We start from the raw sequence: 21,242 nt of genomic DNA, 5'->3' as shown, positions 1-21,242 counted from the left end.
GAGTTCCTTCTACAGTCCATTTGATGCCCAGCAATAGCTGCCTTGCAATGACTCTCCTCTCTACTTAAGCTTTGAGAAAGCCTCAGAAAACTACTACTCCTGATAATTACCCATAAGCATTTTATTTAATGTTTATTTAGAGATTTCTGCATCCACATTCAGGATAATATTTTGGAAACTGCACAAGATCCTGTTTCAGCATGAGAAAAGAAAGGAACAGATCATTAGATAGCTCAGCAAATCGCAATTTAATTTCAATAGATAAATAGATTTATAAGTTGCTTATTATTATGCTATGGTAAGTTACTAGTACTAATATTTTTCTTCCTCATCAAGAATCCAGTACCCTTTAAAAGAAGCTGTTCAGGTTTATAATACACTACCTAACTGTGGTACAAAAAATATAGACTTCTTTGGAAGTCATTTTAGTGCACAAATATTATCCAGCTTATGCTTTAGATATATGTAGGTTTCAAAGCAACTAAATTTAACTCTACACCTAAGGTGAGTGGAAGTGTGTGCTCACTGTTTTCACTGTCAAACTCTCCATTTTATGTACACACTTAAAATCTCTAGCTGGATCAAGACCCAGGTCCCTTTAAAAATCACTTAAAACAAACCAACCAACCAAACAAACAAAAAGCAGTAACAAAACAAACTCATAAATTAAAAAAAAAATCACATTTTATGATGTAGCTTTTTTTTATTATTATTTTAAACTTTTACTGACTTCATTATTACTGAACATTCGACATCCCCTTAAGAAGCCAACTTTCAAATACCACCATAGGCTGAGATAAAATATACAAACATTAGCTCTGTAAACATTGTGTGAAGAATCTAAAAAGAATCTGATGCATTAAGGCTCCAATTCAGTAAAAAATATAAGCTCATGCCAAGCACCTGAGTAACCCCTCTAGGATAGGTCACGTAATGCAACACAAGCAAATACCTAAATTCATTACCAAACTGGAACTTTAAACAGGTTGTTTCTGAGTGGTTTTTGTATGGCAACATTCATTTTTTAAACTTATTTCTCTTCAGTTTTCCTTTTTTTTTTTTCCCCCTTAGGTATATGCTGAGAAAATCCAGATCATATCCCTAAGAATCTTGTTGTTGGCAGGATTTTCTAAAATGACTGAAAGAAAAATTAAACCACACATAAAAATCCCTTTCTTGCACCTATGGAAATATGCTAGAACCAAATAAATGCATGAATACTGCTTCAAGTACCAGGAGCCTAGATCCAATGTCCTTAATCGTGGAGGTGACATGTCACTTTTAATCCCCTGCAACCTTGACCTAGATCTACAGTGATCAATAGCAAGACATTGTTTGAACTGGATTCCAGATAAGCACACTGCCTGCAATCGAATATTACAGAATATCTGCTTCACCATTAGGGACCTCTAAGGAGAAAATCTTGTTTCTTCACTCACATAAAAAGATAACACTGAGTTAGTTAAAAAGCTCTTTCAACTATGAGCAGTTTATGTACATGGCAATTTATTTATCCTCCTCTTTTTTTGTTCTCTGATATTTCCAGCATGCACTTTGTCATAAAATAACATCAAACTTTGCATTCTGTAATGACTGATTCCTAACACCCCTTTGCCGATTTAATAATGCCAGTTAGATGAAAATTTTCAAGCTATTATATTCAAAGTTAGTTCGAAACTGAAATTCTAGATGGCATTAAAATGCATCGTTTTGCCAGCGTTTGCATTATTTATTTTCCCCCAAAAATCTTTATTTATTCTTAGAAAAGTAGCATACAATACAGTGATACAAACAAATGTTCATTTATATTCAATTGAGCAAAAAAAAATGTACAAAGATTTCAGACATGCCATAAAAATACAGAAAAAAAAATAATTTAAAAAAAGAGATAAAATTTAGAGGACATGTAACGAAGAAAATAAAACATCAGTTTGATGGTTGTATGTTTCCTTTCATTCTCAAAAGGAACCATCCCAGTGGAAATCAAATTGTCAGATAAAAAGATACCAACACAAAAGAGACAATGTAAATGAAGTGACAGAGAAGACAAGGGTAGTGAAAATAGTGGTGAAAGCATAAGACTCTTTAATAATCCAAACCAACATTGCTGACACCATGCTGAAGGTACAGAAGCCCTAAATACTGTGGAATAATAGTAGGTGAATATGGTGCAGATCTCAGTTCTCAGCAGTGACAAATTCTGATCCATTGGATTTGCTCATATTTCCATTTTTGAGGTACATTGGGTTTCATATTCTTCTAATGCCAGAGAAGAGTCCTAGTGGCTAACTCCTAAGAGTGCTAAAGCTGGAAGTAGAGATTTTTGAGGTAGGCTGGAATTTGTGTATCATCAAACATGGGAACAGGGAAACTTAAGGCATCCTTGGCAATAGATACAGGCTTTCTTTCTTTCATCCTGAACGATGGTAATGTATTTGTTGCAACTTTGTTGTAATTTTTGCTACCTCTTGCTATAACACAGTGCTAGGAAGTACTGCAGAGTATAGACAGAAGTAACAGAAGCAACAGAAAGTTAAGAAATCACAAGCAAAGCTGCAAAGACTGTGTTAATGAATTATAAACTAGACGTGAGTCATGAGGCAATGGCTAGTAACTCAGCACGTGGAAAACAATGCTACATCACCTTATGCAGTTAAAATAATCTGCATGCACTACAAAATTGTGAACGTGTTGGGTACAGTTGCTGAGACACATTGCTAGGAGCAGCTCAGTCTGGAGAAAATATACTTCTGATTTAAAATATGTGCTAGTCAAGAATAAGAAAGAATCAAAGGAAGAATTTCTTGAGATGATTCTAACATCAACTGTCGAGGCCTGTATTAACAATAAGTGAATCAAGCTCATCCTTCATAGGAAACGCAACAAGAATCAACTCCCAGCAGAGAAATTATCTCATATAAAATCCTTAAGTAATTTTCTTTGACAAAAGATGATCAGTTAATTTGTTTTTTAGTGACTACACCTTGTGAAAAGTGAAAAATTCAACTCTTCTTTCCATAAATAGTATGATATATAACCTTTGCTCTCATATTTTTATTGTTTTGAAGTATGTTATGTGGATGAATAATAAGTGATTTCTTAATAGTTCTGAAGAGATCTCAGAAGGGAAAGAGTAGATTCCAATGAGACACAGCTGATAAAGCACAAAGGATGCTGCTGAGCCCATTGCAGTAAGCTGTTGTACTAGGTGATAACAACAAGGAACAACTGAAAACTGTCTTTCAGTTAAATGAAATAAAGGTAGGAAGAATCTGAAGATGTGATGAAGTCCTTGGTAGTTAAATGATCCAGAATACATGAGAGTTTACCAAGTCTGTGAAATAAAACCATGAAACCAAAAGATATAGAAGTACGGAGGTAAACATTGAAAGATTGACATTTTATGCCACTGTTTTTCAATAATTTTTTTGGGATTGCTCAGCTATTCAAAAGGGGCTAAGATTCCAAAATTAATATTATTTTTCACTTTTTGTTTTACAATTCCTCAAATCACTGAAGATTATCATAGCTGAAAGGTTAGGTATCACTACGGCAGACTGAGTAGAAGTTTCGTGAAATCAAGATTTTAAAATGTAGATATAAATGTATGAGCTGACTAAATTTCACAGTGAGTGTAGAATGGTTGGGCATTAGTAGTAATTAGGAGAAGCTGATTATAAACTCTAGAAAACCCAATTTGAAAAAGGTGACCAAATATAAATTTCCCAGACATAGAGACAGTAAGAATGTTTAAACATTACCAAATTCCTTTCTGTCTTTAATACACTACAAACTTGAGCCCAAATAAATGAAGCTGGTATGGTCTTGTAGCTATACAATTTTCCCAACGTTGTTGAAGTTAAGCTTTTTTTTTGTTAATCTGAATTGATAAGGAAGCATTAGGATCACATTAAGATTTCTAGAGAATAAATCTTTAGAAAAGGATCTGGGTGTTCTGGTGGAAAACAGGTTGGATATGAGGCAGCAGTGTCCCTGGTGGCCAAGAAGGCCAATGAGATTCTGGGGTGCATTAAAGAGAACACGGCCAGTGGGTCAAGGGAAGTGATTCTTCCCCTCTGCTCTGCCCTGGTGAGGCCACATTTAGGTCGAACTGTGTTCGGTTCTGGATTCAATGGTTCAAAAAATACAGTGATCTCCTAGGAAGAGTCCAACAACCAGCAACAAAGATGATAAAGGGCCTGGAGCATCTCCTGGAAGGGCTGAGAGACATTGGTCTGTTCAGCCTGGGGAAAAGAAGCAGAGAGGACCTGAGCAATATTTATAAATATCTGAAGTGCAGGAGTCAATGGAACTAAGTCAGATATTTCTAGTGGTGTATACAGATAGGACAAGGAGCAGTGGCCATAAACTGGAACAAACCAAGTTACACACAAATATGCAGAAGAAATTCTTTACAGTGAGGGTGAATCAGGCTACTCAGACAGTTTGTGACATCTTCTTTGGAGACATTAAAGATCCATCTGGAAGCCTACCTGTGTGACTTACTGTATGGAGCCTGCTTTAACAGGCATTGGACATGATGATCTCTTGAGGTCCCTTCCAAACCCTACAATTCTCTGATTCTGCGTCACTCTTAAAGAAATAATTTTCACTACTGCTTGTATGATAGAATTGGGAACTAAAGGCAACTGTGTTCTGAGAAAGTGAGGAAGTCCTTCTTTCCTGAAGGTTGTATGGGTAGAAAAAAATATATAATTATATATAATCTGTTCAATTCTGGGAGATGGATTATTTTTTTGTAGTGTAAAAAAGGAAAAAAAAGAAGGAAAAAAAAGCAACAAAGAATTTCCAGTGAGAAGTAGTCTATCTGACTTCCTATAAGGACACTAATATGATCTACATTTGTGAAGTCCAAGTTATGGTTCAGGATTCAAAAAATAGCCCTCATAGTTCTATAGTTAACACTACATTTTTTTATACTGATTTTAATTCAGAGTTGTGATTTATACCACACAGACCTATGAGTCCTTGAATAACTCAGTGGATTGGCTCCAAATGACCTCTACAGAAGCCAAAATAATACAGAGGGGAAGAGGAAAATACAAGGACACCTTAACATCAACTGAAAATATTTTTCCAATGGTAATGAACATTGTTCAGGTTCTTATGGTGACAGACTTCACACCAATCCTCAATAGGAAAAAATGACAGTCTCTAAAATGCTCTCTTTCTCTTTGGCAAGCTGCACAGTTGCCCAGCCCTATCATAAACCTGTCAAAGTGGTCACAAATTCATCTTCTCAATATCTCTCTGCTTTTCAAGTTGGCACCAGATTAGCATGACAGTCTAATATGTGGGTCAGGCCAAAGACAGGAACTTCTAAAAGGGCTCAGCAAGTTATATTGGCTTCTCATTCAATCCTGAAGCCACTTTTCTACAATTGGTTTACAAACTTTCTAACAGTTTAAGGGTCACAGTAGCCAGACTGCCTCTTTTTACTTATAGTGGTGATTGCAGATAATGCTTTTCTTTTTCTGCATGAGGTGACTATCAAAGCCTGAGTTTAATATTTGGCTACAAGGGAATCCTCCCCTTCTGTGACCTTTCACAGGTTCTTCCAAGACAAATATGGTCAGGAGAAAATCTAATTCCCCAAATTTTTAAGTGATACCACAGTACTCATGTTTTTCCAAAACCTTACTGGAAAATAAAAAGAAAAAAAAAAAGAAAAGAAAAGAAAAAGAAAAAGAAGGAAGAAGAAATCAGCAGAATGGCTTAAGTTGGCAGCTGTTACTGAACTAAAGATTTGGATGGAATATCAGATGCTGGCTTTAATGTTTTTCATATGACACGCATGCTGCAGCTCTATTATTATGGCCACTATTGTAGAAATGCTGGATTATATGTAGTTACAGAAAAGATATAGATATCCCTAAATAAACTCCTTGAAATCAAAGCTTCTTTTTGCTTTCAGTCCCCAGAGCTCAGTTACTGCTCCTGACTTGTGTAGTTCAAACAGAGGGGTCCCTGGGGATCCTTGGATCCAATTCTTTCCAAAATTTTGAAACTTGGTTCCCTTAAATACATTGAAAATCTTCAAGCAGTTTGCACACCACAATCTATTCTAAACAGTGGTTCCTCCCATGTAATCCCCCTTCAGTCCCTCCTCACTAGTACATAAATATCTCTATTAATTAATCTAATAAGAAATGCTTGTGACATTTTTCCAGTACTTTATCCAATGATATTTTACGGTCACTCTTCTCTGCAGCTCCTCTGACCTTTTCCAGAAACGTTTTTGGACTCCTGCGTTTCACTGCACCAAGCTGCCCTCTTTCAGAACCCCTCCTGATGTACAACCCTGCTCTCCCCCTCTGCCTTCTCACATTTGTGAACGCTCATCCCTGGTGCCCTTCTATCTGGAACACTCACTTTCTCTTTCAGCTCTGACACCTACTTGTTCCAGGAATCTCATTGCCTGTTCCCTCTCTCAGCAGCACCCACCAAGACCACTCTTTTCTGAGCGTGTTCATGTGTATTATGCCTGACTTCAGTCTGTACTGCTTAACTGATACCTGCTATGCTTAATCCCACACACAGGTGAGATTCCTGCGTGCAGCTTTGCCATATGGGTAACTGTGGTATACTCTGACAGATGGAATCTTCAAAGTATTTTATTGTTCATCATGGAAATTGTCAAAGAAGATGTGAGGAACACCCTTAATCTAGAACACACTAGAGGTAAGGGGAAGGAGGAGGGGAATGGGAAGGAAGAAAAGACAATAAAGACAATCTCTGTAACAATTATAGAAGAAAAATGAAGGAGATATTTAAAGTCAGGAAGACAGATCCTTCCTCTGCAATGGAAACTAAGTATTTACAAGTCCTTGCAATAAAGGTGACTGATTTTTCTACTCTACCCATATGAAACCCTGCCTTATGGGCTTATGCTCATCTCTCACCAGAAAAATGCACAAAGGTGAGCCCCTGAGTGCAGAAAAGGGAAGGTGCTCCAGAGAATGGCAAAACAAATGCTATATATGTAATATTAGTACACTTCAATGTTTTTGCCCCTTACCCTACCCAGATCTCGTAGTGGGAACAGAACTGTCTGCTGCTAAGATTTAGAACTTAGTTACACTATCGTGGACTGAATTCTACAAGGCAGCAGGGCAAAATGCTACATTATTTAACCAAAGAACAATTAAATACGTATTTACATTCATACAAAAGCTTGTTTCCATGCAAAACTGTCTACTTGTGCTCTCTCTGGCTGCTTTTGGAGTACTGTGTTGTACAAAGTGGAGACATGCTTCCTTTTAAGTAAAATCTCTCTTTTGTTATTGTATGCTGCAGAGCCACAGGCAAGTGACTTTGCAGCTTTGTCCCTCAAACACGATACAGATGTTTATCACTGACACTTGATGGATGAGTTCAAATGGGAGAAGCAGGAACTCAGAGAAATGGAATCTTACTAATAAATATTTCACAGCATTACATACTGCAACATATATCATCAGATCCCATTTGGCAGAATTGCTTACAGGTGATGCATATGTCAATTATTGTAATACTCCTGGCAATCTGAGAAACATAGATTGGAATTGATGGGCTATGTACTATTTTCCAGCTGTAGTGCAGCTCGCTGCTATTATTTGCTTGTAAGAAACATCTGTTCCAAGATGAAAGCACCTACGAAAGCCTCTGCTTCGAAAATTACAAGAGGTTAGTTTGTTAAACATTTAATCTATGTAAACAAATACAGGTTTCATGCAAGACAGAGCTGACTGTGGACTGATTATTCTATCATAGCACTGCTAACTATTACTCACTACTGTGGCAAAACATTTCAAAAACAAGACATTCTCAGATGTACGTTCCTAAGTAAAATGTCACATGAAAATCAGTTTAGTCAGAGGTCCCTAGGTTTAGAAATAAAACTGATTTCAGAAGAAAGGAAGCATTTAAACAGTGTCATGGCAATATGGCTTATTCAGTAATACGTAGATGGTTTCTTTTTAATCATTCATGTACTTCATCAAACTCAGCCTAAGTTAGCCATGAAGGAAAACAACCACCAGCTGCTGCCAACTGCATAGCCTGTGCAAGATGGACATGGTTCTCACAGCCAGCAGATGGGGTCTAGATCAGAGAAAACATCACCACAGTTGGCGCAACTAGGTGCCCATGGCTGGCCTCCCTGTCACTCACAGCAGAGAGGCCGAGGGCATGTTTCTGAACTACACTCTTACCCCTAAAGGTGGTCTCTCCAGGTCAGGGTTGAGGCACATTGGTGGGGCAATGTGGGGAAGTTTGCACTGCTGCTGCCCATGCTGTACCTGCTCTATAAATAAATAGAGGACTTTAGTCTCCAGGGCTGTCAGTTTGGCACCTTCCATGTGCACAAATGACATAGTGTTTTTTTGTTTGTTTGTTCAGAAACAACCACCCAAAAAGTTATATGCAAAGCTTAGTATGGCGAATCAAAATATATCAAATTTATTGTATGAGAGCACCTAAAATCCCACCTTCCATTTGCTCTCATTTTCGTGTTTTCTACTTGTTTTCTAATTGTGATAAGAATAAAAGTTATGGACCTCTTTCGGTGTTTCTTGATGACAACGGTTGCTGTTCCACCACAACTCCAATGCTGCCACCAAGCAGGCAAGGAGGAGGCCTATCGCTAAAATGCAGAAAACGCCTGCAAAACTGTGCAGCTTGAGAGCCTTCCCATCTGTCTGTGCATTTGTATGGCTATTCAGGTCACAGCGTCCCATCCGTGGCCACCATTTTTGTTTAAGAACATCCAAATCTCCACTTTCTTGTAACTCTAAGATCCTGCAGAAATTTAAAAACACATAGAGATATTACATTCAATTACATTCTTTTCACATTTTTTTTGCAGTCATTTCCTCTTACACGAACTGCCTCACGACTTGTGAGGATGGAACTCCATCTTGCCGCCCACCCATCCCCATGCAGTACTAATCTGAAACCCTGCTGTATAGGGTATCATTCTGCTCTCAACAGCAAGCAAACTACAGTGGATAACTTTAGAGAAAGGATGACTGTCAGAAATGTCATTGCAAGGGAAGAAGCATTCCCAAAGGAAATCACCGTATTCTAGTTAGTCATGGCTGGTCTGGCTACATTCAGCTACAACAGCTGGTCCCACTAGTGAAATACGCAGCCCATTTCACTGCTGCTCTCCCACAGTAATTTCAAAATCATGGGGAGGCTAAACATGCTACTATTTGTGCACCACTTCATACAAATGTGCTTAAGCAGCGACCAACTCATTTAGTTCAGCAAATGCAGTTTATTCAAAAGGATTTTACTTCAATGCTGCTACTTCATGCTTGAATTACTTTGTTAACAGTTGCTAATTAATCATTGTTTTGCCTCTTGTGAAGTGTCCTTCCTCTCCAAGAATTATTCATTTTGGATTTGGTTTGATAACTATTTTTGCTGTTTACTAACAACCCTTTCTCTTGAGGCAGCTTTCTCTTTAGTTATGCAGCTGCAACTCCTTATAAAGAACAAGTGAGATGGGGAAATCCTGCTCCAGCTTCCAGTCTGGAGCAGTGCACCCACTCACCTTCTGCTAAGGCCATGCATGCCTGCACAACTGCACGTCTTCCATTCAGTGTACACGCTGACATGAAAAAGATGTTCATAGCTCACAGACCACCAAACGGCCACAGCTACTGTAGTCCTAGTAATGCCATGCAATAATCAACAATTCTTGTTTTCCTGTACTACTGTGAGATTCAGCATGTCTCTCCACCCTAAAGGATAAACTCAGACATTATTACTTGCTTGCTGTATGGATGAACACGTTGTTTCATAGCTGGTAAAACATATAAATCAGAAATCTCTGATCTCTCCCCTAGCTCATAAAGACTCCTTGGGAACACTGGTCCTTTTTCTGCCAGAGCCAGTGTTGCTCAGAGATGTGAAGCCACACCATTTCCAGTCGCCTCCTCCCTAAACAGATACACACAGCAGAAGTAGCAGCTTTTTTGAAGCCTGAACTCATAACCTTTCTGCTGTCACTGTAGGAAGATAATTAAATTTATTCAGTAAATTGTCATTGTCAAAATTCAAGTGAACCATCAATGGGATGCCATGCTGGTTGCGGAGAAGAATCCTATAAAACTAGCTTTGTTTTGGTTTACCTCTGGGAGAAAAGATCTCTGTAGGGGCTTCCATGCTGGAGCGCAATCCCATATCCTTTGCTGCTGATGCTGTTACCAATGACTGTCACAGAGCATTCATCATCTGTCAGCGCAGCATATTCCACCACTGTCACATCCCACAGGAATGCATAATTTCCTTTCTTTGCCTGTAAATACAACATGATCACAACAAAATCTAAACTAAACTACATTTCTAGGTAGGAGGAAAAAATAAAAAAAAAAAAACAAGCAAAAATATAAACCCTGATGCTGTTATTTCACCAGGTCACATATGTAGCACTCCAACATCTTAATACATTTTTAACAGTCTTCCCTCCCCACATTACCTCATCTATGCTTTTCCCAGCAGTACAGCATCTACTTCAAACCCCTCTAAAATGTCTTCCATTTTTAATAGAGAGAGAGCATGGGATGACATAGTCTACTGTAAGTTTAGGCAAGGCTTACATAACAGGTAATTAATTATAAATCAAAGCCATTGCCTTAACTGATGAAATTTGATGTATGTTTTGTAGGAGACATGGATTAGCAGGAGCGGAACCAGCTCCATACATTTATGTAACTAGACAGGTACAGGATGAGCACTAAGTGGTGTTTCCTAATCATCACAGTCACCAAAATGGAAATTTTACAGATTCCCTCAAGTAAATGAGTAACTGAAAGAAGTGCCCTCCAAGAGCTATGTTAGTCACGTAACAAAAAGTCATGCTCAAAGCTTAAAAAGAGTTCCCTTTTTTTTTTCCCCACAGACGAGAAGAAACACCAGCCCCTCTTGTCAGCTCAGTTTTGGGACAGATATTGTTCTATTTTAGCAAGCATTCATGCAGATGTCCTTAAATGTCAGCCTTAATTGGGATTCTAACCAATGTCTGCATGCAGTGCATATGATGAATGTAAATCACCTTACTTAACATAAGATGTAAGAAGAATATCTGGATAGAAATTCAGTAAGAAAAAAAGTGATCATTTTGTTTGTTTAAAGTAATCATCAGTTTCCTAATAAATTTAAGTACTTAAGATTTTTAGTCTCTAGTGAATATATAGAGCACAAAAGAAGAACAGATGGATGGGAACAGCTAATGCAAGTAAACGAATAATCATGACTGCAGATTTCCAAGACCTCTTTTATTTTTCTTTTTAGGAAAAAAACAAAACAAAACAAAATAAACAACAAAGGCCCTCCTTTGGGTGATTTCTTTAGGTCAAAATAAAGCGAGAGAGGAAACTGAAATCTGGAAGCTGAATCATTAAACATTCCTAGCCAATGGCTGTGGTGCTGACATTATTCCACATATTTTCCATTTTGTGTAATTTCTGTTTAAGTATTGACCTGTAAGCCTATAAGGCTTACTAAATTAATTTCCTCAGTTGAGCAACTAAGTTAATTTCACCACGCGTTAGTATAAATCATAGCTTTCTGAAGTCCTTGACAGTTGCTTAAACATGATAATAAATCAGATGGGTGAATTATCTTGTAATGGATAGAATCTAGGGAAATAAAATCGAAAAGTATGCTTTTGAATTTTCTGTAAATTACTTGCCACAATTCACCTCCTTTTCTCTTTTCCATTCTGTCTGCATAAAGGCAATCAAAGACCCACAAATTCTTTTTCTTTTCAACTGAACCAGAGTAACAATACATTACAGCCTTTGTTTCTGGTAAGATTCAAATGATCCTGTACTGAGCACTTGGATTATTATTATTTTTTTATAGTATACCAGCACTGTAGGTTTGGCCAGCCTAGCTCCTTTTTCTCTTCTGATACTTTTGGTCAGCTTAGAATAACAGCAATTAATATGTGTTGCTTCAGACAGCTACTGCTACTCTAGATCAAAACAAACATTTAAAGCTAAAACACAGCATAGGCATTACAGGATACAAATAGGAGCCACAAGATCCTGCTGTTAAACTCATATATTGGTTTAACTAACACTACTAATTACACAAGCTTGGTCACAAAAAATCTCTCTCACTTAAACAGTACTGCATGACTTCTACATCTGTACTGCAATACTTTTGGCCAGCTACTTGAACTAGTAATAGTGATGGAAAGGAGGAAGCAACAAATAAATCACTGTTTACTATACATGACAGCCAGAAAAGGCTTCAAATCTATCACCACAAGGATGCATAAAAAATAAAGGATGGCAAGGAAAGGGATTCTTCATAGTATTTAACATATTCAGATGGTAACATACACTCTTGGAAGCCTGAAGTGTGTTTTTCAAAGGTACTTTCTGAATGGTCGTGTACCTGGAAATAACTCGGTTGTTAGCAGCAAACCTCTGCATTTTGCCCTCTGCTCTTCCTGTGATGGACTTAAACAATTCTCATTTTATGCTTCCACACCTGTGACAGTGCTGATAGGCCTCCTGCTTGCCCAGGGACAACGGGCATTCCTCTTACTAGTGTTCCTGGCTGCACATCTCAGGTTTTGCCCTATGGTAAACAGTACACAGGCTTTTGTCATACATGATAAAAAACTGTGTGCAAGTGCTTCTGCATTAAAAGCCACACAGTTATGGGACCAAAGACAACAGCATTTTTTTTACCCTATCCAGAGTTTGTTCAAAATCTGTTGTTACTAGAAAACAAAAGCATGCCTGATGAACATACAGAATGAGCAGAAAGAGAAGATCTAGAAAATATTTCACCTACGTCACTGTGCTAAAAGGTCTTTGATTTCTTGTGGGTTTCTGTTTGCTTGTTCTTTTTTTTTTTTTTTAATAGCTGCATCTTTCAGTTGTTTCAGAATTGTTCCATAAAACATGTTTTCAAATTAACAGTTTACAAAAGAAGAACACTGACAACATTCCTCATCTTTTTCTTAGTAATACTTGAGGAACACAGTCTTCCTCAAATATTCGATTTCAATTACAAGGCAATGTCTAGAGAAAATCACATTATTGATTCTACCATTCAAGCCCCAGTTTTCTGCACTTCAGTTTATGTAGAAGAGCTCTGTACACTGATTTCCAAGGTTAGACAGTAGATCTTTTGACAAGGTCTACTTCTCTTGCATTTGCAACATTGCTGTCCTAAGTTATACCTTACCAATATAAGTGGTCAACAAAGAGTTCATTGAGTCTCTCTGTATCAACGTAGTATCCTTATGACAAAAAATGCTACCCAGCAGCATCATATGTGTTGGGCATTATTTTTCTGATAGCCTGTACATTTCAACATAAACAGGAATCTAAGTTCTAAACTCTTAATTATGTATATTCCTTAACTTCGAGAAATGCTGAACCTGAGACTGTTTCTCCTCTTTAATTGTCAAAAACTGATCCCCCAAAGATTCCTTTTTCCTCAGGGAAGATTTTTCTCTTCCAAAATCTCTTCCCCTTGCAGATTTTTCTTTTCCAAAGAATAGAGATCTCATACTATTAGCATGTACACTGCATGAAAGCTTCCTTATGACCAAATGGTTATTTGCTATCGACATTTGGCATGCTTCACATCCTTGTAATAGCTGTTGTGACTGTTATGCAAAGGTAGACAGGCTAAACTACAGGCAACACTGGGCACTGACCCATGGGATGTATGAGCAGGAAACACATGTTGGCTTTTTTAATGACACCTTACACCCATGCAATTGTGTCATGACTGCATTACAGCAAAGCTCCATATCCTCATGCTTTCACATTCACAGCTTAGCCATTTAAAGCTTGAGCTATATGTTTTAGGGTCACAAGTTTTCTAGGGATCAGACACCACTGCAAAGAAAATGTAGATAAAGAGATACTAAGAGGGAATGTGGTAAATACCAGCTGAGAATAGGTAAGATAGCTTGAATAAACAATGATTGAAATGAAACATAGAATAGTAAGTTGCAATTTATTCTTTAGGCTTTTAATTGGCTTTCATGTTTTGTTGCTTTGCTATGTCCTTTCTGTGACTCTCAGCATACAGGCACATTGCAGAACAGGTTAAAAGTTTCAAAAATCTCGTTAATAGAAGTTCTGCCAAAGTGATCATCTATTCCACCCAGGCTGAACTCCTGTAGTGGTTAACAGGAAAGGTATATCAAAGATTTATCTTCAGTCAAAGAGATAGAGGAGAACAGATTTCAGAAAAAAAATAAGAAAGAGAGAAAGAGAGAAGGAGAGAAGGAGAGAGAGAAAGAGAGAGAGAGAGAGAGAAAGAGAGAGAGAGAGAGAGAGAGAGAGAGAGAGAAAGAAAGAAAGAAAGAAAGAAAGAAAGAAAGAAAGAAAGAAAGAAAGAAAGAAAGAAAGAAAGAAAGAAAGAAAGAAAGAAAGAAAGAAAGAAAGAAAGAAAGAAAGAAAGAAAGAAAGAAAGAAAGAAAGAAAGAAAGAAAGAAAGAAAGAAAGAAAGAAAGAAAGAAAGAAAGAAAGAAAGAAAGAAAGAAACTTGCATTACAAATTTCTTCTTCTCCATCACCAACAGTAAAACGACCAAGGAAGTCTGTTTCCCTGGTATAATAAGAGGGACCATAAAGATAACAGTAACACTTTTGAAAAGCAGCAACCAATCTCATAACGTCACTCTTCAACATAGAAGAAGATGGAAGAATATATTTCAAAGGGATCTGTCTTATTGTTGGTAATGTTTTTTCAGAGAATACCTGGTAAGAAATAATAATACTTGAAAAAAATGAACTTTAGCATTATCACTGATAGGTCTGTGATTCATTTGGAACTTATAAAGAAGCTACCACACTGAAAAAAAAAAAAAAAAGTGCAATAATGCCACATTCATCATTAATCTATTGGCACAATGGAGTGTCACTGCAGATGATCCCATTATATAGCTGCTAACACAGAAATATCAAAGGGTGACCTTCACATTGGTATTAGAAGAATAGTTCCAAAACATGCTTGGATAACATTTATTTTCTATTTAAAAAGTGCTTTATGAGCAGCTGCACAGTTTTAATAAAGAAAAAACTTGTCATTTAATCCTGTTGAAATTACTTAAAATTAATATCATTAAGAGCTACTAGAGGAAGTAATACATTTGGGCTTTAAGGAAGCATGTGCTCTTATTACAAAGGCTGATGATGGTCAAGAAATGAAGAAATTTATGAGGATCTCTGAAAACATAGGGATGAGCCATAATAATTCACAATGCAAAATTCAGTGTGGAAAATGTATCATGGGAATAATATTTCAAAAAAATACTCTTCATGGAACTTTTAAATTACTTGTAATCTCAAAATAAAAATGAAGACAAGTGCCTGTTCAACAAGAAAAGATCTCATTTGATGCTTATTGTTCATTAAAAGAGAGAAACATTTTTGAAGGAAGCAAAAAAGGAAGGAATGCACTCATACTGTACTACTTTATAAATTGATGATACTGATGATATTTTGTACAATACTTGTTTTGATTGCTTCATCAAAAGCAATACAGCAGGAAGAAAAGAACCAATACAACCAATTTAGAACAATTTCGGCACCAAATTGACCAGACAGGAGAACAAACTGTTTCCATTAAAGGAAGACTTTTAAAAAGCTACAATAGCAATTTAATTATCTCATATATATATATATGTACACACACCCACACACACCCACATACACACACACACACACACACACACAATTATATGTATTAGGTGCATGTGTGTGTGTATATACACAAATATATTATATACACACACATATATATGCATATATATACAGAATGATATACATGGAGTACAATGACGTATGTGGGAATATATAGGGCTCCTATCACTTTGTTCTTTCAAAGAGAGAATGGCTGTTCACAATGAGAAAAGCTGCAAGTTATTAGGTATTTTGTGATAACTAATAATTACCCTGAAGAAATCATTGCTGTGGGGTATTACCTAAACACCTTATTCATATTTGCAAATAGATTAGGGATGTATGCAATTCCCCTATCAATGCCAACCCGAGATAACATGGCAGGAGCTATGCATGGCACACTTCTGGGAGAATGTGGCTGCAGCTTGACCCAAAAAGAAATTTTCTATACAACAGAAGCAGTCAATTCCATTCTGTGGTACCAGAAAACTCAAGTGGCAAAATAGCACTTTGTGTGGACTTGTGAATTGTCTGGCAACTTCTTCTTACTCTACATGGAGACATTTATGAGTAGGAGAATGTTTTATATCTGCAGTGACCACTTTCAATTGCCATGGCAGTACAACAAAAGCAACTTGCCCCCACAGCTCTGAAATGTTTTTCTGTCACTTACGTGACTTTGCAGTGCATTAATGCTGTCTCTGTGTACTTGTGTTGCAAAAGCTGTGCCTTGACAATGGGAGATGGTCACTGTGGCTACGGGGCTGTGCTATGTCTGAAAGTGACCTCTTCCATGGCAACCAAAAGCTTTTGTGGCATTTAGGACATTCTTCCATTGTTATCTGTTTGGTTTTAGTCAGTCAAAGGGAGTAGAAACATCTCTGGGAAGCAGAGAGAGAAAAATGGAATTGAGACAAATGTTGGAATACCTGCCTATTGCATGAATTAGCAGTACTCGCTTGTTTTGCATTGAAGAGGCTTTTACTCTTTTTCTTACTTAACTGCAGTTGAACTGCAATCGCTGTCTGAAGAAAATGGAAAGCAGGAGGAGAGGAGAAAGAGTAGTAGGTTTTTTCCATTCTATCAGGCAAATCATTCAGAAAATGTGTGAGGTATCTTTATATGCTACAGGAATTTAGACTTTCCTTTTCCCATAAAACATTTCTAAGGTACACATTACCTTAATAAGGTTATGATAAGGTTCATGATGATAAGGTTCACATCTATTTCATGCAGTAGCATGTGTTTACAGGTGTAGAGTCTGATTTCCCTGGCTGACACCATTTCTTCTTTAGGAAAACAGAACTTCTAGCCAAAATATTTGATGTGACCAACTTGTCTGTTCAAAGAGCTCAATGCGTTAGCAAGAGCAACGTTTAAACTATAAACACAAATGTTTAGTTGACAATGTTATTAAATACTGAGCTCAATTTACATGTCTAATTAAATAGCAGACTTGGTCAGCTCTGAGAGTTAATTCAGTTATTGTTGATGTTAATGGAATGAGCTGATCAAGTTACATAAAAATCACCCTACAATATTAAAATCAAACTCAGTATGAAAAATTTAACATTACTTACAAGAGACAGAGCTGCCAGCTCCATACAGACAATGAGGTTGGTAGTCCACACAGCCTGCCAGTCCACGCCTACATTTAAGGCTTAGGCAAATCTAGCCATTGCAAAAGGCAGCATGCTATAGACTTACAGAATGAGAGTATTTACAGCTTTACTGCTAAAGAGTATCCCCTGACATAAGAACGGTAACAAAACAAAGAACAAAAAGGGTAAATTTTTGTGCATTTTTCTGAGGTCAACTGTTTTACTTGTATATTGTTTTTAATGCCATGCTATGTAGATAAGTAGATAATGGCATTGCTTCTATCTCCTTTAAATGCTTAGGAAGTGTTGAAATAGAAGCTTCATTTACATAAGGTGATGGCTTAGAAAAAGTTTCAAAGAAAGAAAAACCCAAGCCCCAAACATTTTCTTATTTCTCATTTATAAAAGTGTAAGGAACTTGTAATAAATTTATTCCAAATCACTGTTTTATTGACAACAGAATAACCCTGATCTAAGAATCATAACTTTAATAATAGCTTTTTTTTCTTTGTGGAAAAAAAAATCAATTGAAAAATAAAGGGGATGTTGCTCTCTAAAGGAAAAGCACATTAAAATTTCACTGACTGCTTTTGCACACTTTCTGCCATAATGTAGTTTAAGACACACGCAGTTTGGTGTTATTTATTATCTGCTTTTGTTAAGCTACAAGATGGAAAGCAGAGAAGAGCAGCAGACTAAGAGTGAATAAGTGTGGGCCTGAACTTAACCAGAGCTGTTTATAACAGGACTCAGCACAAGAATGTAGAATCTCAAGCTACTATATATTCTTTGATTCCTACAACTATGCCCGGTTTCACCAAAAAATGGTAGTCATATCTGAGAGAAATAAAAATTAGGTGAAAGCATTCCGACATGTGAAAGAGTATGTGCTTATTAAGTCTGGAATAAACAAATAAATTTGTCATGAAAGGTCTGTTCTAAGAAAAATTAGTAGATTTTCATTCAGTCTCTAAATTATTCCTTGTGTTACCAATACTTTCTTTAATCCAAAGCAAAAGACAAAAAAAAAAAAAAAAAAAAAGACAGGTGCCAATACCTGGATAATAAAATATGACATTGAAGATGCGTACTGTCAAAGCTCCCAAGACACCCAGAAGTTTTACAGCCAACTCCAAAGAAGTATTTAAATACTGGAGGATTTAGGCAAAGCTAAAGTACTTTAATTCAAAATCACGACCTCACCAGATGCTTCTTATCTGGCAGTTACTGAAAGGAACTTAATGTAAGGATATTTTCATTTTAAGTTACAGTGTAATTGCACTCATGTGACTTAACAATATTAACTCCATGCAAACTACATTGATACAACACAAAAATTAAATGAAGTAACACTGTAATGCAGTCTTACCTTCCTGATGCCTTCAGAAGGGTTTGATACACAATTATCCATGCCATTATTCTTACTTATTGTCCTCCACAGTTCAGCAAATGTGTTATCCTGCTCCAGAGGATTTGTTCCTTTTGCTTTGAAGTATTCATACACTGCTGAGTCCCTGACTGTACCATAGGATATATCCATTTGTTTAGACAGATCCTGAAATGTTCTGAAATTCAAGCAATACTGAGATATTAGTGTTACTTAGAAAATTACAGAAATTTAATTAATTAAATGATGTATTTCTGTCTTTAGTCAGAAAGCATTTATCAATACCAGGCAGCCTTTGAATATCTCTTGCCTTCATCATAAAGAGAAACTGAAGAGTAATTGAACTGAATTGAGATCATGGGAACTTCATGATGCCTGCACTCTTTTATTTTATTTATTTTTTGTTTGTTTGTTTGTTTTGTTTTGTTTCACTTCAATAAAGACTTTCTGGATAGATAACATGTATGTTAAATATTATGATACCAAGTTTGCACACACACACAAAAAGTCCAATACAGACATACTTCAGTGCAGGAAAAGCTAAGGTTGTAAATATAAACTGTCAGCACCACCTCACAGAACTCAGTGGAATTAGTTGGAAGTTATGCCAATACTCCACCTGACTCCAAATCAATAAGACTTTTTAAAACAAACAAATGAAAGCCTTGGTTCCAATTTCCACAGTGTCCCTCTCTCTTTCCTTCTCTTCACAGCCTCTGGTAAAACAGATATTTTTCATTCACACACAAGCCTAACTTTCATTTACTCATCATACCACTCTGGAAGTGTAAATGGGCCTCAACTTGAGTGACTGTGAATGCATCATTTATTTTCAAATTGTACTGAATGTGATTCACTCCTGTTTTACAGCCTTTTTAGCACAGAAAGGTGTAAATCACTGCCTGTGCCACTGAAAACCAGGCCAAGTTTCAAATCGTTTGAAGCAGAATGGTACCAGTTTTCCACATTCGGCCACCAACTTTTGCTCCTGTGTCCCCTTCCTTTGTCCTCAAATCTCACTCTTCTGTACAGGTGCTGTGTGGCAGCATGGGCTAAACTTTGTCTCAAATTATGATAGATAATATATATATATTTATGTCTCATAAATGTATAACCTCACATAATAAGAATTATTTCAGATGCTTCTGGTCTGAACTACCAATTAACTTCGGTTGAGATCAAACTAAAGCCTCTCCCACACAATTTTTTTTCCCCCAAAACAACCTTATAAGAAAAAAACAAATCTTCAAAATCTTCTGAAAGATCCTCTCATGCCCCCTCCCAGCCAACTCCAGTACCAGGAACCATGAAAGCAAAACACTTTGCCTTGTAGCTCTTGTAGAAGGTTTCTTCAAGACGCTCCCATGCAGCCTTCCTTTGGCCAACAATCAGAAGCTGTTTTCCACAGCTGAAGACTTGCCATAGGCAATATTTTTCTGCCCTTTTACATTCCCTGTTTCACTGGAGCCATCCCACTGCTAACCTTACACTACTGCAGGACTCCAAAAAACACTACTCAGTGCAAAGTGGTCTTGGCACACACACAATGGCACATTAAAATATCAAGAAAACTCCTTGATTCTCCCCATCATATCACCTCCAGGCCTTCTAAGTTTGGTTCCCAAAGAGCCCCTTTACCTGGAGGCACCATACGAGGCTGCCAGCTCCATCCCCGGAGCAGTAGTTCAGCAAGGATGCCTCTTCTACCCTTACAAACACCTTTCCAATTCACGTGCTGCTCCTAACATTTTAAGTGGTTTAAGTTCTTAAATTGTGTTAAGGATTTTTTATCATTTTAAGCTGCTAAGCAGCTTTCAGTAAGACTGCAAACAGTTTTTCTCTATGCACTTTACACGCTTGTGGGTTGAGGCTAACTCCAGGAGTTGCATCAAACCCCAAATATGCTACTTCTTCTGCTCTGTATACGTCATTTTGGTAAAACAGAAATGAACACCCTGGAGGTTGCTGGATATTAAACATTCTAATGAAAAATGAGAGAATTTGTATCAGTCCTCTCTCTCTGTTTAACAGTGCTGAAAGTTATGTTCTGATCTCCTAAATGTTTCTGGTACATTTCATTGAACAGGACCATTCTTCCTCAAATTTTGATCTAAATGATTACATGCTACATTTAGTTCCTTCTTTATTTTTTAGAATAAGCTTCATCATATCACATGAAATTGCTCACATCCCAGGGATGGATGATCTGACCGTTAGAAGACACATTTCAGTCTATTGTATGTACAAATGACTAAGAAAGGTGCAGTATACACACGGAGGGTTTCTGTAGCAACCCTTCTAACACAGTCTGGTGCCTACGTTTCAGTGCCTGTAGAAGCACATATGAGGTAGAAGCACATATAAGGTAGAAGCACATTAGCAGCAGCATTTTTAGCTAATGTATTTCAACGTGACTTTCAGCTAATAACAACTCTACAAATGTCTACTGTTCATGCTGACGCTCTTGTTGAAAATGTGAGCATTCAAAAAGAAAAACCAAACTGTAGCTTTTGTGGTTCATAATGTGGATCCCTTCTACTGCTTCTGCAACTACAGGAACTTTGACAGAAATCTGCCTCTTGTT

At 37.0% G+C, this 21,242-nt stretch overlaps 1 protein-coding gene across 2 annotated transcripts in view; it reads right to left on the bottom strand.

Annotated features, from left to right (window-relative positions):
* GRID1 (glutamate ionotropic receptor delta type subunit 1) overlaps positions 1-21,242 on the bottom strand; it is a 489,114-nt gene that overhangs the window by 9,393 nt on the left and 458,479 nt on the right. For both annotated transcript variants that reach the window (XM_065746782.1, XM_065746783.1), the window contains 4 exons: positions 18,641-18,836; positions 10,140-10,306; positions 8,582-8,799; positions 5,761-5,786 (listed from right to left, as the gene is read on the bottom strand). In XM_065746782.1, the coding sequence (XP_065602854.1) occupies positions 5,761-5,786; positions 8,582-8,799; positions 10,140-10,306; positions 18,641-18,836 (607 nt within the window). The remainder of the gene's footprint in view (positions 1-5,760; positions 5,787-8,581; positions 8,800-10,139; positions 10,307-18,640; positions 18,837-21,242) is intronic.

The sequence above is a fragment of the Cyrtonyx montezumae genome, unplaced genomic scaffold (assembly GCF_038088225.1).
Source record: "Cyrtonyx montezumae isolate F1298 unplaced genomic scaffold, pur_monq_1.0 scaffold_4, whole genome shotgun sequence".
NCBI classification, from domain to species: Eukaryota; Metazoa; Chordata; class Aves; order Galliformes; family Odontophoridae; genus Cyrtonyx; species Cyrtonyx montezumae.
This window is presented reverse-complemented; position numbering and strand designations above follow the sequence as displayed.